General features: G+C 47.2%; 1 protein-coding gene across 3 annotated transcripts in view; it reads right to left on the bottom strand.

Annotated features, from left to right (window-relative positions):
• Window positions 1-4271: 4271 nt before the first annotated feature.
• The window catches only part of KCNH4 (potassium voltage-gated channel subfamily H member 4), a 64956-nt gene continuing 44845 nt past the window's right edge, over window positions 4272-24382 (bottom strand). For 2 of the 3 annotated variants that reach the window (XM_048517382.1, XM_048517383.1), the window contains exons 11-16: window positions 23333-23547; window positions 14251-14289; window positions 13018-13388; window positions 11662-11768; window positions 9180-9256; window positions 4272-7138 (exon numbers count right to left, since the gene is read on the bottom strand). In XM_048517382.1, the coding sequence (XP_048373339.1) occupies window positions 6575-7138; window positions 9180-9256; window positions 11662-11768; window positions 13018-13388; window positions 14251-14289; window positions 23333-23547 (1373 nt within the window). In that variant the 3' untranslated portion in view covers window positions 4272-6574. Of the gene's footprint in view, window positions 7139-9179; window positions 9257-11661; window positions 11769-13017; window positions 13389-14250; window positions 14290-17293; window positions 17409-23332; window positions 23548-24382 lie in introns of those variants that run through there. The other variant, XM_048517384.1, reaches the window with a different exon arrangement.

Genomic DNA, 24382 nt, shown 5'->3' with positions numbered 1-24382 from the left:
GGGGAATTCTCTGTTTTCAGTATCCTTTTGGATTTCTCATTTCTCCCTCTCACCTTAGGGGTTTTAAAAAATTGGTACCGGTAGTAGGTATATTGTGTATGCGGGTAAAGTGTCATCAAGTTGCAGTCGATTTATGACAACCCCGTATGGTTTTCAAGATGAGTAATGAAGCAGAGGTTGTCTGCAGTTGCCTTCCTCCCCAAAGTCTTCTTTGGTGGTTAGCACTTACCCTGCTTAGTTTCCAAGATACAATGAGATCAGGCTATACTATACTGTACAATTCCACATCCTCAATAGTGGAATTACTGGAATGTTTTTTAAAGCCAGCAAAGAGACTGAGGTGCTGTGGGCAGGAGGAGATACTGAGAGGAGATGGCAGTGACCGGAAGATCTGAAAACCCATAGTGGGCAAACCCACTATACACACGACCCTTTCTGGAGAGAACATACCAAAGCAGGTTTGGGAAAGCTGGGGAAAACCTGGAAGATGCGTAATGGTCAAACACCAAACACTTTAAAAATGCTCATTTGGGAGGCCAGGAACAGCAAAACATCTGCATAAAAGCAGGCTGAAATGAATACAGCAGGCTGTAATATCATGTGGCCCCTACCGCCCTTCTTTTCTGGTGTATGTTTTAGAGGGAATAGATGGTAGGCGCCATCTTGAGCTAATGTTAATATTAGTTTTATCAGCTGCATTTTAATGGGGTAGGGTTTATTTTTACTAGAGCCATCTTAACTTATATTTATTGTATTTTAAATTGATTGTGCTCTACTTGTATTGTACACCGCCCTGAGCCCTCCAGGGGAGGGCGGTTTATAAACCCAACAAATAAATAAATAAATAAATAAATTTCTAATTCTGTGAACGTAAGGACTCCTTTCTCATGCATCCATTGTGATACAGGAGAGGTACACCCAGTGGTGGGATTCAGCAGGTTTGCACCACTTCGGCAGAACCGGCTGTTAAAATGGTGCTTATAAACAACCAGTTGTTAAATAAATTGAATCCCACCATTGGGTACACCCTGTAGTGTGATCCCATTCTGGAAAAAAGGCTGTGAATGAAACGTCCACAAGGACAAGAAAAGAACTGTGTTTAAGCTAAATAACATTTCCATTTGGCGAGCTCTATCTGTGCCCATTCATCAGTAGATAAGGTAGGTATCATGCCTTCACTATATCCATGTGTAAACCAATCTGGAAATTAGAGTTTGGGAAATATGTTCAGCATTTCCTTCTTAGAGGTCCTGATCTGTACCACTGATTGTACGGTTCCCCCCGGAAGAGAGAATGCTCGAGCATTAAACCACTTTAGGGCTGCAGCAGAAATAAATAAACCCAACGGTCCCAATGCTCACTGAATTATAGGGCAAAATCATTCATGTCCTCAAAAATACCTTTCATCCTTTTTCCTGCTGTTGATGTAGTTTAGTGAAATACAGGCAGTGTTTAAATGTTCTTGTACAAGAGTCACCAAATCAACTAAAGGACAAGCACAAAAGGTGATTGATGACTACATTTCAGACCTTCTTGTGCATTCAAATTCACAAGAGTTTAGAGAGAATACACTACTGGTTCCGATCCCCCAGCCACAGATCTCTACTTACCAGTCCAAACATGGAAGAATCTACCTTGCTGGTCTTGCCCTCCAGTTTGCCAATGAGTAAGAATTTTACAGATTTGATACAAATGTTCTTTCCTTAACCAGTTGCTGGAACAGGAGGTTTGTAAGGAATAAGTGTGTCTGTGTTTCTGCTGTTAGCATGCATGGTGGCTCCATTTTGAGGACAGCGCACACCTGTGTTGCCAAAACAAGCCAACCTTTGACTTCAAAAACAGCAAAATTGTAAAAAGGGCCATGTCTCTTTGCAAGTACAGAGTGTCAGTTCTTTAACCCTGAACAGGCTGTCAGTAAGGCTGTCAACCTCCAAGTGAGATCTGGAGATCTGCTATTACAGTTGATCTCCAGATGACAGTTGATCTCCAGGGAGTGGTGTCCCCCAAGGATCCGTTTTGGGACCAGTGCTCTTTAACCTATTCATAAATGACCTGGAAGTAGGGGTGGGTAGCATGGTGGCCAAGTTTGCAGATGATACCAAATTATGTAGGGTGGTGAGAACCACAAAGGATTGTGAAGATCCTCTGAAGATGCCAGCCACAGATGCAGGCGAAACGTCAGGAGAGAATGCTGCTAGAACACGGCCATTCAGCCCGGAAACCACACAGCACCCAACTGATTGCGAAGACCTCCAAGCGGACCTTGATAAATTAGGTGAGTGGGCTCAGAAATGGCAAATGCAGTTCAATGTAGCAAAATGTAAAGTGATGCACATGGGGCAAAAATCCAAACTTCACATACACGCTACAGGGGTCAGTGCTATCAGTCACAGACCAGGAAAGGGATTTGGGCGTCTTAGTTGATAGTTCCATGGGAATGTCAACTCAATGCATGGCAGCTGTGAAAAAGGCAAACTCTATGCTGGGGATCATTAGGAAAGGAGTTGATAATAAAACTGCAAGGATTGTCATGCCCTTATATAAAGCTGTGGTGCGACCGCACTTGGAGTACTGTGTTCAGTTCTGGTCGCCGCATCTCAAAAAAAAAGGATATCGAAGAGATAGAAAAAAGTGCAGAGAAGGGCAACGAGGGATGATTGAAGGATTGGAGCACCCTTCCCTTATGGAGGGAGAGGGCTGCAGCGTTTGGGACTCTCTTAGTTTGGAGAGGAGACGGGCTGGAGGGGAGGCGATAGATTGAAGTCTATAAAATTATGCATGGGGTAGAAAATGTTGACAAGAGAGAAATTTTTCTCTCTTTCTCACAATACTAGAACCAGGGGGCATTCATTGAAAATGCTGGGGGGAAGAATTAGGACTAATAAAAGGAAACACTTCTTCACACAACGTGTGATTGGTGTTTGGAATATGCTGCTACAGGAGGTGATGATGGCCACTAACCTGGATGGCTTTAAAAAGGGCTTGGACAGATTTATGGAGGAGAAGTCGATCTATGGCTACCAATCTTGATCCTCCTTGATCTCAGATTGCAAATGCCTTAGCAGACCAGGTGCTCAGGAGCAGCAAGCAAAGCAGAAGGCCATTGCTTTCACCTCCTGCACGTGAGCTCCCAAAGGCACCTGGTGGGCCACTGCGAGTAGCAGAGTGCTGGACTAGATGGACTCTGGTCTGATCCAGCAGGCTAGTTCTTATGTTCTTATGACCAAGGTCAGTTCCCCTTAGGGTGGCCAACCTCCAGGTGGTGGCTGGAGATCTCCTACTATTACAGTTGATCTCCGGGTGACAGAAATCAGTTGGCTGCTTCGGAAGGTGGACTGTATGGCATTATGCCCCATTGAAGCTCCTCCCCTCACCAAACCCTGCCCCCCTCAGGTTCTCCCCCCCCCCCCCCACATCTCCAGGTATTTCCCAGCCTAGAGCTGGCAAGCCCAGTTCCCCTGAAGAAAATGGCTGCTTTGGAAGTGGACTGTATGGCATCATACACTGCTAAAGTCCCTTCCCTTCCCAAACCCTGTTCTCCCCAGGCTCCACCCCAAAAACCTCTAGGAATTTCCCAAAATGGAGCTGTGTCAATTCTATCCTTCTATGATTTGGCTACCTGGTTTGAATAAGAAGAGGAGTTTGGATTTAAGCCACACCTTTCTCTCTTGTGAGGAGACTCAAGGTGGCTTACAAGCTCCTTTCCCTTCCTCTCCCCACAACAGACACCTTGTGAGGCAGGTGGGGCTGAGAGAGTTCCAAAGAACTGTGACTAGTCACCCAGCAGGAATGTAGGAGTGCGCAAACACATCTGGTTCCCCAGATAAGCCTCTGCCACTTAGGTGGAGGAGTGGGGAATCAAACCCGGTTCTCCAGATTAGAATCCACCTGCTCTTATCCACTACACCATGCTGAAAGGAAGTAATATTCAGGCATCATTTGATTTAGAAAGTGTTTGCAACTAAGGTTGTCAAGATATGTTGATCTCCAGGGAGGGTGAGAAAGAGAGACACTTTCTCTAATTAGTCAAGCTACTTTCTTTAGACTGGGAAAAAAATGAGGCCAGAGCTGCCCCATTTATCCAGAGGGCTCTTATCTCCTTGACAGTGGCCCCCTCCTCCCACAGGAATTGTCAGAAGAGTTAGAAAAACAAATTATTCAGTTCTCAGTCATTCCACAGGAGGACATTTTTGTTGTCTCCATGGAAGGACTGCATAGCCATGCCACAGCACTGTATTCCATACCACATGCATGAAAGAAAACAGAAAGGAAAGAGACAAAAATAATAATTTAATAGAAAACAAGAAAGTTTTTGGCTGTACAGCAAATTTCAAATGCAACTGCTGGGCCAAAAAATATCCTGGATCTGAAATCTTGGGGGAAGGAAAGAGGAAGATAGAGCAGAAACAAACTTGAAGGAGATACTCTCTAGCTATGGACCCACATTTGAACTTGCTGGCAGACATATACTTTTATACCCACCCCCATCACCACCTTGAAGCTACTGAGTAGGGTTACCAATCTCCAGGGATAAACTGGGGTTCTCCCAGTTTCTCCCAGAATTACAAATTATCTCCTCCGGGTGACAGAAATCAGTTCCCTGGGAGGAAATGACAACACCCGAGGGCAGCTTCTGGCATCACATCTTCACTGAGCTGCCTTCTCTTCCTTAACTCCACCCCCGCTCAGGCACTACCCTAAATCTCCAGGGATTTTCCAAACTGGACATGATAACTCTATGTGGCAGCTGCCTCCCCTCCTATTGACACATAAAATCCTCCTGTTGGTTGGAAAACAGCGCAAGGACTTTGCATCACATGTGCTATGGCACTCTTACACCTCCCAAATGGCTCTTTCCTCTTTGAAACCACCGCACGCAGGGAGGCGTGGCTTGGACCCTTCTCCAACTTAGTTTTTGCAGCCTCACTGCCTCAAGGAGCCACAATTGGCTCCACTGTAAAAAAAAATCATATAATTTATGTGGCTACACCTGAGTTTCACAATGGAGGTAACAGTTGCTCTATGGGCTGGCTTGCAGATGCAAAAATAGCGAGTTGGAGAGGAGGTTGAAGCTCGCAGAAAAGAGGTGATCCAAGCTTGGAAGGTAGAAAACTTCCATCCCATAGGATGCAAAGTTCTTATGTTGCTCTCCAACAAACCTGAGGACTTGTAAGGTGTAGATGTAATTTCAGGTGCCTTGAGCTCAGCTGGCCCACACAGCACAACCTGCTTGGTTGAAGCAACACTGAAAGAAACAACAGTGCTCTTCAACAACTCCGGTTTCAAGGAAGGTTGCGAAATCACCCTTTGACTGTGACCCATGGCAATTGGAAAGCTTTTCGTTTTTATTTAATCCATTTGTAGTTCACCTTTATCTTCAATGGGGACCCAAGGCAGCGTACAGAATTCTCTCCACTCCTCCATTTTGTCCTCACAATGTGAGGTAAGTTAGGCTGAATGAGAGTGACTGGCCCAAGGTCACCCAGCGAGCTTCCATGGCACAAGTGAGGATTTGAACCTGGGTCTCTTAGATACTAATCAGATATTCTTAACCACTTCACCACACTAGCTGTCAAGAGGGTGGCTCTCATTCAGATTTTTTCCCCCTCCAGTACCAAACATCATGGGACAGCCCTTTCCATCTCAATTCATAATACTGGGTTGGATCCAGACTGCTTTTTACCCCAGCTTACCTGGAGAGCGACTTGTGGCTCAGTGGTAGAATATCTGCTTGGCATACAGGTTCAATTCCCAGCATCTGTGATAAAAACTATCAGGTAGTAGGTGACGCAACAGACCTCAACCTGAGACAATGGACAGCAGCTGCCAGGCTGAGTAGACAACAGTAGCCAGATTCAGCACACAGAAACTTCGCATCCTCCCAAGTACAGACCTATCCCCAGGGGTGTACCACCCAGGGGGACACATGAGGTCAAATGTCCCTGGGCTGCGGCCTCTTAGCCACGTGGGTGGCAGAAAATTGCCCCCCACATCCTTCACCACCAGAAAAAAAGAGTTGTTTGGTCATGGTGGGGGAGGGCGGCTGCCCATACAGGGAGTGTGTGTGTAAAACTCAGATTTTGCACCAGACTACATTTTCCCTAGATACGCCTCTACCCATCCCCCATTGCTTTGTGTCCATGGAGTTCCCATCTTCCCTGGAAGAGACTTTTTGGGATAATCAAAGCATCTTTCACCAGCAGAAATGCTATTTGGATCCAACAGTTTGGCCTTTCCAAGCATATTGACAAGATTTATGATCCAGGGGTGGTATTTTTTAAAGCATCCTTTCAAAAAGAAGTTTTGAGGAAAATCAACATTTTCAAAATCTGCAATTCAAGGCCTAATATCAAAATTTCATTTGGGTTTCCATTAGTCCTTACAGAGTGAAAAATAAATCTACTGACAACAACCAGGAAAAATAGGTTCTGATGCCCTATATATATGTGATCAGTCCTTTCTGTATAAACAACCTTGCTAGCTCCAGCCTTCCCAAGTCTGGTTGGCTTCTCAGCTGGATCCTGAGCACCAAATATCTGAAAGGAAGAAATTGTGGCCAGGGAACCTCTTGGCATCAGTGAAAGGTCTCTGAATTCGATTGGAAATGGAAGCGCTTTGGAGGGCAGTCCTGTCCCGTGCAGCTAGAAATTGAGTTCCGGGGAGAGAGAGGGGTCATTGGGCCTATTACGGGTGGGCTTGAATGAGAAGAAGTCATATTGGCCTTCTGCCAGCAGGGGCTGCCTTGTCCCATGCCCGTCCGGGGCCAATGATATTGATGGGAAGGACTTGTAGGATCACAGAAGGTGCAACCCAGCCACTCCTGGGATCCCAAGTGCTCCTTGCACGGGGAGGTAACAGAAGGCAAGGAAGCAGAGAAGGCAGAAAGGTCTGCGCTCAAGGAGGCAGGAAGGCTAAGCACCGGCACAGAACCCAAAGCCTGAGATGACGACTGGTGAACCGGTTGCCTGCTTACAGGAGGCAGGGAAGGTGAGCTTTGGGCACTGTTATGAGGACAGGTCGAGGCAGGGACAGAGGCTGAGGAGGAAGAGGATAGAGCAGTCAGCCGGTTCTGAAGGAGGCCCATCAAAAGTTGCAGCTCCTGACTCAGATGGGAGACTTCTTGGTTCAGGTTGCTGATCTGGAAAATCAGGAAATAAATAAAGACAGTAGGGAAGGAAGACTTGGAGGAACATCTTTGCAGAATGTCTGCATTCCCCACACTCTTTCAGATATAATGCTTGGGAATGGCCTTTTTTTGCCTGGAGATTTTGGAGGTGGAGCCTGGGAAAGGCAGGGTGTGAGGAGGGGTGAGACCTCAGCAGGGTTCAATGCCATAGAGCCCACCTTCCGAAGCAGCCAATTTTTTTGCAGATATTCTGATCTCCGTCCTCTGGAGATCGATTATATTAGAAGGAGATCTCCAGATGCCACCTGGAGGTTGGCAAGTCTACCTGTGAGGTAGGCTGGGCTTAGAAGGTGAGACTGGCTCAAGATCACCAAGCAAGCTACCTGATGGAAGGGGGATTTGAATCTGGGCCTCTCAGATGGTAGTCTGACACACTAACAACTACACTGCACTGGCTCTTAGGCCTAATTTCTGCTATGATCCATTTCCACCCCTATGACATATTCAAGAAGCAGCTTAAGGAGAGGAGCCACAGCTACTGACTGGGAATGGGGGTGGGGAGAAGTGGAGGATGCTCAATCTAAATTGAGCTCCCATAGAGACGAAAGGAGAAAAAACACAGAGGCGGAGTGGAAGGGTGGGGGAGAGAAAGCTGGCTTTGTTGCTGCGAAATTGTTACCAACCCTGTGCTAATTTTAAACCCTGACACCCTGAGTCAGAAACGCCAACACTAAGAATACACATCTGAGAGAAAAAAAACCCCAACCTGAATATTTCGTTCTCCCTGTCATTTCATTTCCCTGAGCACAAAACCAACAAGGCATTTGGTTTTCTGAGGTCTGAAGAGGCTGGAATAGGAAGAGAAGGACCTCCAGTGACTGACATTTAGCCAAAAAACATGGCCTCACTGGAATTTCAAGGGGATACTTGGCCTCCCAATTCTGTCTGGAAACCACAATCAAGAGGTCATTTGTTTTTCATCCTCAATGCAGAGCGGTCTCTGCATTTTATTGATTTAATTGTTCCAAAATTATATTCTTATTCCACTTTTCTGTCAGAATTTGTTTGTGGCCCACAGGAATTAAACAACAACATACAAATGACATTATAACTTAATATCAGCGCTCTTTGGGGAAGGAGATTTCCAGCAAATCCAGGTACAATGGAAGGGTCAATGTAGCTTCCTCCTCCCACTTCCCCACAATGTAGCTTCCTCCTCCCACCTCCCATTTAAAGTATTTAGAATGACTGATTAAGCTATTTAGACCCTATTTTTCTCCCCACTGGGGACCCAAAGTAGCTTGCGACACCTGCCATGGAAGGTTGCTGAGGGACCTTGGACCCAGTCACCCTCTTTCAGCCTAACCTACCTCACAGGGTTGTTGTGAGGATAAAATGGAGAAGAGGAGAATGACACAAGCGACGCTGGGTCCCCATTAGGGAGAAAGGCAAAGTATAAATGGAGTAAATAATATAATGCATTCTCCCCTCCTTAATTTTTTTCCCCTCACAACTACTGCACTATGAGGAAAATTAGGCTGTGTGTGTGTGACCAGCCGGCCCAAATCAAGTTTCCACAGCAGAGCGGAGATTACAAACATCCTGAACTCAAGTCTAACACACTAATTACTTCATCACACTGGCTCTCCAGCCTTGTTCACACGTTACAGTGAACACACATATAGCCTACATGTACAGGTGTGCTCCTGGTTGTTACAGCCAACGTGCATTCACTTTAGAAATTAAACCAGGAATAAGTACCAGGATATATGTGTGGTTTCAGTCACGTGTCAAGCTGGACATGTACTGAACGTAATGTGAGACTTACTCCATGCGCATGTAAAGAAAAGACAAGCATAAACAAATTATACATGCATGTGCTGTAACTTTTGAACATGGCTTCCGTGTCTCACAGCTACTTGGAAAGGCATACTGCACCTGCCCAGAGACAATGTGAGTGGTTATTAACTTTTTTATTTCCTAGCGCTGACAATGGAAATACCCAAAAAGGGAGCTCCCTTGAACCCCACAACAAATTAAGTCCTGTTCTCACCTCTTGATTGAGCTTCCTGATGCTTTGCTTTATCTCCTCAGATTCTGCAGCTAATAGGGAGTTGGCTGATTCCGGCCCTGCAAAGAAGAAGAAGAAGAACTTGGATTTATATCCCCCCTTCTCTCCTTTCCCTCCCCCGCAACAACAAATACCCTGTGAGGTAGGTGGGGCTGAGAGAGCTCCAAAAAACTGTGCCTAGCCCAAGGTCACCCAGCTGGCATGTGTTGGAGTGCACAAGCTAATCTGGTTCACCAAATAAGTGGCAGAGCAGGGAATCAAACCTGGTTCTCCAGATTAGAGTGCACCTGCTCATAACCACTACATCACACTGGCAAAGAAATGTGGGTGGGAGAGAGAAACAGAGAATGAGAGAGAGAGAGATCACCCAGATTCTTATGAGCAAGGAACATTCGTTCAGAAGTGACCCTTTAAAAATCTATACACAGTTTGTGATAAATCCTAGCAAAAATAATAGTTGATGCACATAGGTTAACTCAATGGCTATGGTGTCTCTGAGATAGTAAACTTCAGTGTGGGCTATACCAAAATGCGCCCCACATGACCCAGGTGAATGGCACCTGGGTCGTCTGCCACCTGTGTCCCCTAGATACGCCGCTGGTGAAGTGCCTCAGGGATCTGTCCTGGGCCCTGTGCTGTTCAACATTTTTATACATTATTTGGATAAAGGAATAGAGGGGATTAAATTTGCAGAAGATACTAAATTGGGAGGGATATCAAATACAGTACAAGGCAGTCAGGATATAGGGTGACTCTGGCAGGTTACAAAACCATTAAAAATTATTTTCAATAGAGATAAATGTAAAGTCCCGCAGTTAGGCAGGAAAAATCAAATGAAAAATGATAGAATGGGGGAGACTTTTCTTGGCAGTAGCATGTGTGAAAAGGATCTAGGAGACTAGATCAAATCAAACCTGAACTCTCCATAGAAGTAAAATGACCACACTGGGGCTTTAATATTTTGGTCACATAGCAAAAAAGGCAAGACTCCCTGGAAAAGACAATATTGCTAGGAAAAATTAAAGGTAGCAGGAAAAGATCCAATATGAGATGGACTGACTCAGTAAAGGAATCCACGGCCCTCTGTTTGCAAGAGCAAGGCTGTTAATGATAGGACCTTTCAGAGGAAGTTAATTCATAGGGCCACCATAAGTTGGAAGCCACTTGGTGACGTTTAAGACACAAATGCTCCATTCAACTGATACTGCTGTTGGCCTCCCCAATAATTGGTAGGCAGAGGTATACTGCCTTTGAACATGGAGGTCTCACGATATTCATCTCAGCTAATTGTTCCAAATAGCTAGCTAGCCATGTGAGTGCTTAGCAGAAAAATAAAACAGGAGTCCAGTGGTGCCTTAAAATACAAAAAAAAGTATCCCAGCATAAACTTTCATGAGAGCCCTAACTCACAGAAGCTTAAGCTACAGTAAGTTTTGTTAGTGTTTAAGGTGCCACTGGACTCCTTGTTGTTTTTTAAAATCATGGCTAATGGCCCTGGCTCCGAGCTCTCCACTAATAATGTTGCATATACTCCTTTATGCAGAAGGATATTATAAAAGCTCAGTGGGTCTTTCTATCAGCCCCATTTAATTTGCCTCTCCCATATAGAAGTAAACTGTGTTATTTATTTGTGTGTGTGTGTGTGTGTGTGTGTGTGTGTGTGTGTGTGTGTGTGTGTGTGTGTGTATTGCTCTTATGTGGGACTGCGGGGCTTCCCATCCACTTGCTCAGTAAGCCAACACTTGCTTGGCTACAACAGCTCACATCTCCAGATGGCTGCCTGCATTTCAGAAGATCAGCCTGTTAGGTCTCGGACCCTTCAGCCAATAAACAGACTCTGCATTCTTGATCAGTAGCGTTTATTGGAAGATTGCAAAGTACCTAGCTTGAGAAAGCCAGTTCTGCCAGACCTGGCTTTCCTGGGGCCCTTAATTCCCAATCGATCCCCCCTCCCTTTTTCCCAGAGAAAGTGTGAAGAGAGTTGTTTAGAGGCTTAGGTGCCTCAAGGCCATGATAGAGATAGATACAGCCACCTGGCTAGCCTCCTCCCTCTGACTCACCAGGGTCACTTAGCCTTGTTATCTACAATCCATGTTAAAGCCATAAAGAACAGAAGAGAGAGGAAGAAAAAGACCCTTTACATATATCAATCAGGTTACATATATCTGGTAATGATTACAGTGAAGTGAAAGTATCCCGCAGTCACCAGGCGCCTCAGTCACCAGGCGCCGATCCTGACACAGCCACAACAATAAAACTATTTTTGTGGTCCAAGTAAAAAGACTGCCATCCTTTATTTAATGTAAAAGCTTCTTAATGATCCTTCTAAATCTAATTGGATATAGCTTTTGGTTTACAGAAGATCCTTTTTTAAAAAAAGAGCTTTTGATGGATAGCAGGTATGTGGCTTTCTATCCTCTCAGGTCTGGTCAGAGGACCACTCTGACTCAGTTGCCATGGTTACCTGACACCGGATGCTCTTGTACCAAGCTCTGTGGGGGTTGATCCATGTTGAAACTAAAGGTTTGCGATTCCGACGCCCCGCCATCATCTTCAATTCCATCGACCACTCTGAGGAAGTAGATTAGCGAAGCAGAGGTTTGAAAAATGGGACGATAGGTCGAACAATGGCTGTTAGCCAAGAGAACAAACACCGTGTTTTTATTTATGTGCTTCCCCGTGGTATCAGGATAGCTACTGTTGCAGACTCAGCACCTGGTTTGATCAATTTGTGATTTGATTCAAAAGAGAGTGCATCTGAGCACGTGCAGAATGCAGACATCTCATCAGCAAAAGGAGCAAACCATTGATCTGAAATTAAAGAAGACTTTCCAGATCCTTCAGCCTGTTTGAGCTCCAGCATTCTTTCTGTTTAAGAGTTTAATAGTGTAATGCTGGTGCCCCAGATGTTTATGGACTATGATTCCCATCAGTCCATACTGGGGCTGGTGGGAATCATAGTCCATGAACATCTGGAGTGCCAGAGTTGGACACCCCTGGTGTAATCCAATGCTAGGTCCAGTCTAGGTCCACTGAAACTTGTAGGCTTAGAGGAGGGCGGTATATAAATATAATAAATAAATAAAGTAACTTTGCATTGAATTGCATTATAAAATGCTAGACAGATGTGCATCTTTCTGTGCATGCAATGTGCATTTAGAGTTCACTATCCAAACATGGGGTGCTGTTGCAGGATTTTACATGAACGTCCCAGAAATAGTTCCTGAATAGTAGAAAAGTATACTTGAGTCATTAAAATTAAACCAGAGAACTTATTTCAAAAATCAAACATTGAATTGGCTGAACTTACTCATCCCAGCGAGGAGACATCAGAGAAGAAATTCAAAACTTGGCGTTTGTAATTAAAGGCAAATCTCAGGTAAAAAGACCACAAAATGGCGGCCAGGAAGCATTTTTGAGGGAATGAGTGCTGACAAGTGAGGGGTTTTGAAAGCATTTGCAAAATGTTTTCAGGGGCTTGTGTGGAAAGGGCTGTGGTTTGCCATTGCCTGCCTCCATGTGGGCTGAGAAAATCCTGAGAGAACTGTGACTGGCCTAAGGTCACCCAGGAGGCTTCATGTGGAGGAGCAGGGAAACAAACATAGTTCTTCAGAGCCCATCCCTCTTAACCACTACACCATGCTGGCTCTGAAGAGGACCCTAAACAGCTGAATTTTAACCAACAAAATCAGACTTCAGAGAATCTGCAAATGAATTTTTATCTCAGATTCCTTCCAATCCAGTTGGATTTCACCCTCTAAAGGGTAACAGAGGACTAGCTACTTTGTGGCTGAAAGGGCAGTAGGTTTTACTTCCTTACCTGGGGCTGAGGTTCAGGGGTCCATAGTTCACAAGGGAGGGAATGAGGAGTTTGCCAGGTTTCCAGCTATTGCTGCTCTCACTATCTGAGAGATGTTCTTCCCGGCGGCACCGTGGAGAAGGGCTACGGCCCTGGCTGCAGCGGGCTGGGGACCGACATGTTCGCCGCAGAACTGAGAACTGATGGCGCAAATCATCGCCAAGCAGGCTGCTGAGGGAGCCCCGCCTCACAGGGCTGTTGAGGTTGGGTAGCATGAGTTTACGGCGAGTGATAGTGGCTGGTGAGGGCTGGAAAAAATCCTCAGGGTCTTCACTATACTCCTGAATGGAGGGCAGGGGCTTCTCGGAGGCAGCACTGCTTTCAGGACGAGGCTGGCAAAGAGGGAAGAAAGGAAAGAAGAAAGCAGGGTCAAGGGGAAGATGAGCATGTTCAAATTTTCCTTCAGCTTCCCCCATGCTATTTGTGTCAGCATCTGGTCACTGCTAGAGCTGGATCCAACCAGGAAGCAGCCACCAAAAAGGCCATGCTGCAGATCATGGGACCCGTGTGGACAAAATGCATGCAAGACTAGTTTGTAGGGAAGACTGAATGAAAAAAGCTGACCGGGGCAACTTCTGGTTTCGAGAGAAGTGGAGACGGACCCAGAGGTGGGATCCAGCAGGTTCTCACAGGTTCCTGAGAGTAGGTTACTAATTATTTGTGTGTGCCGAGAGGGGGTTACTAATTGGTGATTTTGCCACGTGATTTTTGCCAGTTCAGCCCCTCACTCTCAGCAGTAGCCCAGCAGAACTTGAAGCAGTCTAGCAGGAGGTGCACCGATGCGTGGCAGCCTAAGCCTGCGATGCGTTCGTTTCCAGCCAAAGGACTGGCTTGGCGGCTGCATCCTTGCCGCGAAAGCCCCGCCCAGGAATACTTACACCCGGAATGTCTTATGCACACCCCCGTCGTGTCCCGGCCAGCCCCATTGGCGCTACGCCACAGTTTGAATCCCACCACCATGGGAACCTGTTACTAAAATTTTTGGATCCCACCACTGGACGGACCGCTTTTCGGCTGCGGCTTTTCCGCTGCAAATTCTGAAATGTGATAACTCCCCAGCCTGTAACCCCAACCAACAAGGGGGTTAACAGGAGCCATTCCTGCATAAAGGAAGGTCTGGAGGGGGTTTACACATGCTCAATATTCAAAATACCTCCCCCATTCCACATTCCCACCCTCAACAAATCCAAATACCTGGGATAAACACGGGGACCTGGAGAATCGGAGAAGTCCCTGGAGAGAAACAAACAAACAAGTTAGCTCTCACAGTTTCCATCCAGCCTATTGACCTAAAGCCAACCAGGCTTGGGTTGCCATGGCTACCAAGATGGAAGTTGAAGAAAAGATATCCGACCTATACACTTCTGGGGTTATAGGCCATGATAATTCATGCAGGGTAGCTGTGTTCAGTCTATTGTAGCAAAACAAAACAGAAGTCCAGAGACACTGTAAAGTCTAATGACATTCATTCCAGTGTGAGCTCACATGGGAATAAATATTGTTAGGTGTCTCTGGATGTCAGTTTTATAGGCCATGATCTCTCCACTTAGTCAGAAGGCTACAGGGGATGCCATGATATGGCTGCCATCTTGTCACAAACTGGGAACAGTCAAAATCTTGCCAACCGAAATATAATCTGTGGTCTTTTCCTCTGAAGCAGCAGGGAGCTTGAACAGATTATTCTAGCCGAGGAATACAGATAGTTCCAGTATCGTTGTGGCAGATTACAAGCCAAGGCAGCTATTGGCATGTTCTTTCCTCTGCACTTTGGCCACACTGTTGGAACAGGAGTCGAAAGGAGCCAACAGGATTTAACCTGGTCTTATAAAGTTGCTGCCCTCGCATTTATTATTCATTAGGTTTCCTCCAAACCACCAGCCCTGATAGATAGCTAAATCTTGCCTATTGATTCGTAACTCTGTACCCTATAATCTAAGGTCTTCCCCCTCGTCTGTCTGGCTCCTTGCTGGATCTCTATCACGCTTCTTTCACGAAAACCTAGTTTGGCTAAGTGTTTTCATTCAATCTTCCTGGCCAACAGGGGCGTAACGAGGCAGCCCTGGGCAAACTGTAGCCCTGGGCAAAACCTGAGTTGGATGCCCACCCCCCCCATGGGTGGCCACTCCACCACGACCAATTTTTTTTTTGCACCAGGACATTGGTGCCTGCAGGGGGTCATTTCTGGACATATCAGCACCAAAATCTCAGCATATCATCAGGAGACTGTCCTTATGCTACTCCCCAGGTTTGGTAAGGTTTGATTCAAGGAGTCCAAAGTTATGAACTCCCAAAGGGGGTGCCCCTATCCCCCATTGTTTCCAATGGGAGCTAATAGGAGATGGGGGCTACAGTTTTGAGGGTCCATAACTTTGGCCCCCCTGAACCAAACTGCACCAAACTTGGGGGGTGCCATCATCTCCTGATGATACCCTGAAATTTTGGTGCCAATACATCCAAAAATGCACCCCCTGCAGGAACATCCTAGAAATTTGCCCCAAGAATCTTTGTTCTGCATTGGAGTTTTTCTGAATTGCTGTCAATGGGGTTGCAGGCTGTGGGGCGCACATTTCTGAAGGCACAGTCTCAAAACTTTCAGGGTCTCATCAGGAGACTGCCCTAATGATACCCCCCCAAGTTTGGTGCAGTTTGGTTCAGGGGGGCCAAAGTTATGGGCCCTCAAAACTGTAGCCCCCATCTCCTATTAGCTCCCATTGGAAACAATGGGGGATAGGGGCACCCCCTTTGGGAGTCCATAACTTTGGACTCCCTGAAGCAAACCTCACCAAACTTGGGGGGTAGCATAAGGACAGTCTCCTGATGATACGCTGAAAATTTGGTGCCGCCAGCCTAAAAACTGCACCCCCTGCAGGCCACAAATGGAAAACCACTAAAATACCCCAAAACGAACCCAGGATTTTGATGCCCCCCACAAGGTGATGCCCTGGGCAGCTGCCCACCTTGCCCAATGGGCATTACGCCAGTGCTGGCCAATGAATGTTAGTCTCATTCCGCACATGCAGAATAATGCACTTTCAAACTGCTTTCAGTGCTCTTTGAAGCTGTGCGGAATAGCAAAATCTACTTGCAAATAGTTGTGAAAGTGGTTTGAAAACGCATTATTTTGCGTGTGCAGAAGGGGCCTTACAGAACCAAAGCTGACTGAACAGACTACTAGATCAGCTTTGAGATAATGGTATAGATCTGGTTCTCCTCTTCTGACTATGGAAGTTTTCAGCAGTTCTCAAACATCCTACTGCAGGTTCCCATTTGCACCACTATGCTGCTTGCAGGGGTCTCCATCCAACTACGCACGGGGCACTGTTGTGAGTGCTAGGGCTGCCAGCTATGGGTTGGGAAATACCTGGAGATTTTGTGGGAGAAGCCTGAAGAGGAAGAGGCTTGGAAAGAGGACAGATCTCCACAAAGTACAATGCCATAGAGTCCGAAGTAGGTGTTTTCTCCAGGGGAACCGAAACTGGTAATCTGGGGATCAACTATAATAGCGGGAGATCTCCTGATGTCACCTGGAGGTTGGCATCCCTATCGATTACTATGAAGGACATCCCCCCCCCCACTCCTCAATTTCTTAAGAGCTGGAGATTGGGGCTGTGGGAAGGGAATTTTTTTGCTACCTTGGGCAATTGGGGAGCCTGCTGTATGGAGGTGGGGAAAGGGGGGAACTGCTTCCCATTGGACTCCAAACAGGGCTGACATTCCAGCGTGGAAGAAACTTTAGTCTCTGCAAATGGGGCAGATTCTGTTCACACAGTGAGAGCTGTATCCCAAATAAGGTTGCCAGCTGTGGGTTGGGAAATACCTGGAGATTTGAGGGAGGGCAGGTTTTGGGGAAGGGTGGGACCTCAGTTCACCCTCCAAAGCAGGGGGACTGATCTTCATCATCTGGAGATCACTTGCAGTAGTGGGAAATCTCCACGTGCCACCTGCAGGTTGGCAACTGTAATCCCAGAGTGTCATTCCTGAACCCTTCTTCCTGGCAGCCCCTGCCTATCTGGAAAACCAAACCTGCAGTGCAGACACACCCCACCAGACAAGCTTAGAGGCAGACAGATCTCCATAGGCTACAATCAACGTGTCAGGAGGCAGGAAGAGGAGGTGAACATTCAGGGGAGCCTTTCACATTTAGAGGGCACTTCCTGCTGCCAGACGGCAGTAGCAACGTGCTCAGGGTTGGTGAGGTGAGGAAAGGCAGGCGGGATGGGACACAACGACCTTTCACCTCTCAGTCACTGGTTCGCATGTAGCCCAGGCCGGTAGCGCCCGAACATTGTTACCATCCGGCGGCTGTTGGAGAGCTTACAGGCGATTACGGGCTGCTGGTCTCGGTCTTGGTCCTAGTGGGCAAAAACCACCATCACAATCAGCAGGGGAAGCTGGGAATGTCCTGGCAAGGGGGAACTGAAGTCAGGAGGAGGGTGTAATGTGAAGGAGAAATGGGCAGGGATACCCTAGGGCCCTCCTATATCCCTTGGGCGTGCTGAGAGACTGCTAAAAATTGATAACTGGGTTTCCTTTTCCCCATGCCTCTGTTCCCTGCAAAGGTCAATTGATTTTCAACTGGCTTTTCCAGGTAGCAGGATTCCAGTCGCTTTGGAAGCCATCTGGATGTCCAGTTTCATAAGAAAATTTCCTAGGTAGGTTTTAAAAGCAGGGAGAAAGCTTGGCTAAGGCCCCTTAGAAACATAGAGCTGGAAGGGACTATAAGGGTCAAAGTCTTGCACAATGCAGGAAATTCACACTCCCTCGGTGGCTCCAGTTGTATACCCAGAGCAAGGCAAAAAATCTCCCTGGCTAAGCTGACCTGGAGGAAAATTCCTTCCTGACTCCAAAGTGGTGATGGGCATTACCCTGGGCATGTAAGAAAGGGCCACCAGAGCTAAGCACGAACTCATCTTTCCCTGTCCTCCCACTCATGATCCGCCTGAGTTCTCCGAATCAGCACTGCTTCCAGATGGCCATCTAGCTCTGCTTAAAAACTTCCAAAAAAAGGAGTGCCCACCACCTCTCAAGAAAGCCTGTTCCACTGAAGAACTGCTCTGTCAAGAAATTCTTCCCAATGTTTAGCCTAAAACTCGTTTGGTTCAATTTCAACCCGATGGTTCTGGTTCAACCTTCTGGAGCAACCAAAAATAACTCCATTTCATCTTGCCCTTCAGAGACTTGATGATGGCTATCATATCACCTCCCACTCATCTCCTCTCTAGGCTAAACCAACCACAGGAGGGTCTTTTTCAAAAAGAGGAAACTTTGAAGTTTGAAGCCAAGACTTAAAGAGGGCCGTTCAATTACGCCTACCTAGGCTGAACTGACAAGTCTATGAAGTCTGGAAAGCTGTGGGCTGTTTCCGTGAATTACCAAGTATTTTAGCACACCATCTTCCACTGGTCACACTGTAATCCAGAGGTGGAGCACCTACAGGGACATGTGGGGTCACATGTTCCCAGGTGCACACCACCAGGTCATTTGGGGGGTGGAAAATCACCCCCTCCCTTTGGTCTGGCTTCGCCTTCAACTGGCCTCGCCTCCACTGGCAGAAGGAGAAGCCTGCCTGGGCCATTGCCAGAGCAGGTAAGTGGGGCGCAGGGGGGGATGGCAGGGTGGCGGCTGGAGCAGGTGTTGCCTCGGTGCCATCCCTCCCCCCATGCCTCTGCTGTAATCTGTTGAAACACCTTCTCCAAACTGTCCTTGAGTTATACCCAGCTCTCCAGTTTGGGTGACCAAAGAACCCCAAAACATTCTTATCTATCTCTTGCATTCTCACACTGCCCTTTCTGCCAGAGCTCAGAACAGTGCGTATGATTCCCCCTTCTTTTCTTTATCTCAGCAGCAAGAAAGTCAGGGAAAAAACCCTCAGTATGGATGAGCAACCCACTGCTATTTTCTAAAAGCTTGATGTAAGAAGTCAGTGGAGGAATGATTCAATTTCATGGGCCTCCCCATGGACAGAAGTAGATCCAATTCCAGCGCTTCGTGCCTCTGCCTCAAATTGAAACCTGGATTTCCCAATGGCAAGAAATATTGAACTGAAAGATTAAACTGTGGCTGTCAAAGAAAAGGAAGAAGAAGAGTTGGATTTATTTCCCCCCTTCTCTCCCATAGGAGACTCAAAGGGGCTTACAAACTCCTTTCCCTTCCCCCCTCGCAACAAACACAACTTTAAGGTAAAGGTAGTTCCCTATGCAAGCACCAGGTCATTACTGACCCATGGGGTGACGTCACATCCTGGGGTTTACAGGGTGGATTGCCATTGCTTTCCCCAGTCATCTTTATGTCTATACAATCAACAGAAATATGCTGCACCTTTCCTGGGAGGCTAGGTGCGAGTGAAATGCATGTGTGTGTCCATGCATGAGTCTGAATCAGTGATGGGATTCAAATAATTGAACAACTGGCTCCGGTGGTGGGATTCAAATAATGAACAACCAGTTGTTTACAAGCACTATTTTAACAACTGGTTCTGCCAAAGTGGTGCGAACCTGCTGAATCCCACCACTGGCCTGAATGCTCTCTTCCTTTTAAAATGAGCACATCAAGACTTTTTTTTTGTAACATACCATCTTTGTGCAGGCATAATAGTTGGTTTGCGGGGGTGTGTGTGTGTGTGTGTGTGTGTGTGTGTGTGTGTGTGTGTGCGCGCGCGCGCAAAGATTCAACTGCCCAACTCTCCTAGCCTTGCTACCAGAAATGGTACATACCAGGTACATGGTTACTACTTGCTTTAGCTGATGGAATAAAGTGAAAAAGTTTCCTGGACCCTGCAGCAAGATATTGCATACCACACCCCTTGACCTGAACAGATGCTCCACGGAGCTGCTTCATTGGCCTCAAAGCAGCAGAGGAATGCTTAACACTTCCACCAGTTTTTCAGTCAGAAACTGGGCTTCCTTCTTTGTTAATATCATGTCAGGGGAAATCAGATCCATAGTGCAGAACCAAAAGGAAGTTGATGGGTTAAACTGCCTTTTCCTGCATGGCCACGAGGCAAATTGAGGCTGCAGAAGTCTGCAATCTGCACTTTAGAGATGGAATATGACGTGTGATCTTTTTCTCAACTCGGTCCTCAATAAAAACCTCTATCTCTTTACCCTGGTTAGCAACTGAGACCGCCTAAGCTTATATGCTCCTCCTTTCCCATTCAAATCTTCCCTTCCTTTCCACTTTCAGTGCTAACTTTGGATAGTGTGAAATCTGCACGGTTAGTTTTAAATCAAAATCCAACTGCAGTTTCAAACCCCAGCTGAAAGGTAACCCAGGGTTGGCAAATCAACTGAGGTTAGCCAAGCTCATGCAGATGTAATGCTAACCATCCTTGGCTCTGGAAAGGGAAAGGAGAAGGATGTCGCAGGGGCAACTGGAAGCATACAAAATCAAGGAATATGGCAGAGGACCAAGGATATGACCTGAACAGAGGTATTCTCATTCTCTTATTCACAATTAAGAGATCAGGAAATGTTATGCTGGTTTGAGAAATGAAGAGGTACTGGATGGAGGACAGGGCAACATCATTATGAAGGGACAGGAGGAAAGGCAAATGTGCTGAGATTTCAGGACTTGGGGAGCTTGTTCTGTAGGTTGCAAAAGGGAAATGGGATACAAAGCCAAGCAATTAACCTAAAAGATGATCCAGCTCCCATAATAGGCATGGATCAGAAAGCTTGCTGGGCATGGACTAGAATGCTAGGATTTTTCTGACTTGGAGGAAGGAGCAACAAACCTGCATACAGAATGGGGACCGTGAAGGTTATGGGAGTGCCTCTTTTGTACTGCTGGAGAATTCCAGAAAATTCGCTTCTGAAATAGATTTTCAATGACAACTACTTATTCTAAACCAGCAAAAATTCTCTATGCTGCGGGCTGGATCCAGTGCCGAATTTCTCCTTTTGCCAGAGCTCTGGCGCAAGTGGAAATGCAAGAAAAAAGACTGCCGCTGCCATCTGGTTGAAGTCAAATGTATTGGATCCCCACCTGCATTTCCACATGCACAAGATCTTATGCAGCCGAATTTTGTGTACTACAATATACCAGGGTGGGGAGCACTGTGTGCCACACAAGATCTTGCACAAGTGGAACTGTGCTAAGTCCACTGAAGTTTCTGCTTAAGCATCGCTGGCTCTCAAGCTGGTATAATTTTGTTCCTGTTCTTTCTGAGGGCCAGTTCCCTGTTATATGCCACAAACTGCAAATTCTAGGAGCCCCTGAGTGCAATCCTAAATGGAGCTGCACCCTTTAAATCTGATGTAGGATGTAACTCTTCTTAGGAATGTAGTAACCAACAGGCCAAATGTGTTCTCACAACGGCCACCCTAAAAGATTAGAAACCATGTGAACGGGGGCTCCTGGGGTTTGGGGGTTGGCTTAATCCCCTCTATTCCCAGTTCTCGAATGGATGCTGAGAAAACTAAAGTAGTTGCTGACTAGAAAAGTGGATGTGCTGCTGCTTGAAAGGGAACTAGATGCATTGGCTATATTGGCCTTTCCAATCATTGGCCATTCCAATCAAGGTGAGGAGTCTGTGCAAAACCCAGCTGTCAATCTTGAACTGGGTCTTCAAGCTGTGTTGGAAAATGAGTTATCTTCTAGCTATAGGGGATGCTCTGTTGAAAAGCTGGAATTCAGGGGTCAGAGACTGTTAGATTTTTTCGGGGGGGTGTATGTGTGTGTGTGACTGATTCTCTGTTGGGCTGTGTATACTTTGCATGTAGGATTGTCAACTCCAGGTTAGGATATCCCTGGCGATTTGGGGGTAGAGTGCAGGGAGAGGCAGGCCATCAGTGGCGGATAATGCCATGGCTGCCAGCTCTTCCAGGGAAACTGATTTGAATAGTCTGGAGATCAGTTGTAATTTTGGGCTATTCCCAAGTCCTACCTGGAAGTTCACAACCCTACAAGGAAGCTAAGTTCTGTAACTTTTATTCAGTTCATTCAGGTTTATGTCGTTGATTAGCCTGCAGAATTTATTCCACTGCTGATTTGGAAATTTGCAAAATCTGTTTATGTTAGTATTTAAACAAACGTGCATAATATCAGTCAGTGGCGTATCTGCCTGAGGAACATGGGGGATCAATTGACCCCAGGTGCCACCCATTAGATCATGTGGGGGCCACCCCTTGGCCTGGCTGCAGGCCATCCCTTGGCCCAGCCTCAACAGGCTGCTCCTTCAGCGGGTGGAGGGAGGCGGCCTGCAGCAGGCTCCCAGCCCAGCCTCCACCAGCTGAAACAGCAGCCTGGCGGGGCCGGGCTGATGGGCAGCCCGCGGCAGGCCCCCCTCAGCCCAGCTCTGCCAGGCCCGGCCCCACCAGGCTGCCTGGGACTGCTGCCACCCTCCTCCGCAGGTGCATGGTGGTGGTGGGGGGGTGCCAGGTGGTGGTGGGGCCCTGGGCACCATTTGCCCAGGATACGCCCCAGGATACGCCTCTGTTATCAGTATCTCTTGGTATCCCCCCCCTCACTGAGAGCATCCCTGGAGAGTCCATTTATCATTGGTGAAACAGTCTGGAGGCAAAGAGTTAATACCCCCTCACCAGCACTGCAGCCCCAATCCGTATCCCTCCCAGATATATTTTGGTAAATGGATTCCTGATGTTAGAGATAGCTGGACTCTCTGCCAGATCCCCTTCAACCAGAGGCGTATGGTCTATAGGGACCCCATGTCCCTGGATTTATGCCTTTTGGTCATGTGGGGGGCACCAGGCGCCCCCCCCAATGACCAAACGGCGTGCACCCCAGCTGCACACCACTGAGCCCTGCCCCCCACCACCGTGCAGGCTGGCTTTTGGGCAAGCCCACCTGCACGGAGGTGGGGGCAGGGGTCATGCCCCCACACCCCTGCCCCCAAGCACGGGGGGGAAAGGATGGGGGGCGCTTGGAGAAGGAGTTGTCTCCGGGCCCATTTCCCCCCAATACGCCTCTGCCTTCAACTGCAAAACCTTTTCTGTCTCCAGCTGCAGGGTGCTCTGAACTTCCCTCCAACTAGGGTTTAGGGGGGAAAAAAAATCTTCTCTTTCCTTATCTATACAAAACTATGAGAAGCAGCAGGTAGCAGGGAAAGCACTGATGTAGAAGCACGGATTCTGATGGCTTTCTACTAGAAGTGGCGAGTTTCAAAGAGGACAGGAGGGATTCCTGCGGGAATCAGTGGGGCTCACCTCCCCTGTGTGGTGGCAGCTGTAGGCGGGTGAATGGCTAGAAGTACATAGAAAAGGAAGAAGGGAAGGGGTGTATGGGCATCGGAATCACCTGTAGCAACATACGCCCCTACCTCAATCTCGCTGCCCTCGCGCAAGTTGAAGGTGAGGTCCTGGTGGATGTCTGCCATGAACTTGGCAGAATATTCGGGATATAGCTCCAGCACTTCAAAGAGCCCACGCAGGCTGATGTACTGGAGGTCGCAGTAAGTCAGTGCCTTGACGTCCGCGTTGGTCTTGATCACTTGGTCTTTGCTGGGCAGATCGGCACCGATGAGATCCCCTTTACCTACAAAGAGCCAGGATGTGGAATGGCTAAGAATGGGACAGGATGGGGGATATGGCAGACCCCCCCCACCCTCCATCCTCCACTAAGACCTCAGGGCCAACCAGCATTATATATTGCTCCCATGTCCATCCTTGGATCTGCCCCATGGACTTCCCCACAGATGTACATTGAGAATATTTAGACTTGAACTGGAATTGAGAGAAGAGAAATCAGAAGCAAAGTTGCCTTTGACCAGCAGCTGGCATAAGTATCACCCTATGAAGTCATACTTGCAGATCAGAAAACCTGACATGGAAGTCTTTCCAAGCTCAGCTAAACATTTCTACAGCCTTGAGCAGAGGAAAATCTTTCGCTGCCACCCAAACTGGAGATGCCAAGGATTTCCACTAGCTTGTTTTCCATTGGCATGACCAGAGTTTCACCTTGCAGATGGTTGCTTCTGACTTATGATGACCCTATCGATTAATGACCTCCAAAACATCTTATTGTTAACAGCCTTGCTTAGGTTTTGCAAGTAGTGGTGGGATTCAGCCAGTTCACATCAGTACGATACAACCGGTACATCATTTTTTTTTAGTTTGGCGAACCAGTTGTTAAAAGCAGGTTTCAGAGCCCCGGAGCAGCCGTGGACCTTGTCGGCTGGCTGCTCTGAGGCACTAAAAGCCCCGTCGCCCTTTCTCCTGCTGCGGGGTGTGTGTGTGTGAACCAGTTGTTACATTATTAGAATCCCACCACTGCTTGCAAGTGGAGAGCCGTAGCTTCCCTGATTGAGTCAGTTGCCAGATTGGGTACCCTTTTTCATAGAGGGGAAATTCCTAGACAGTAAATTTCTAGT

The sequence above is a fragment of the Sphaerodactylus townsendi genome, linkage group LG15 (genome assembly GCF_021028975.2).
Source record: "Sphaerodactylus townsendi isolate TG3544 linkage group LG15, MPM_Stown_v2.3, whole genome shotgun sequence".
Taxonomy (NCBI): Eukaryota; Metazoa; Chordata; class Lepidosauria; order Squamata; family Sphaerodactylidae; genus Sphaerodactylus; species Sphaerodactylus townsendi.
Note: the sequence above shows the minus strand (reverse complement) of the source record. Positions and strands in the feature narration are given on the sequence as shown.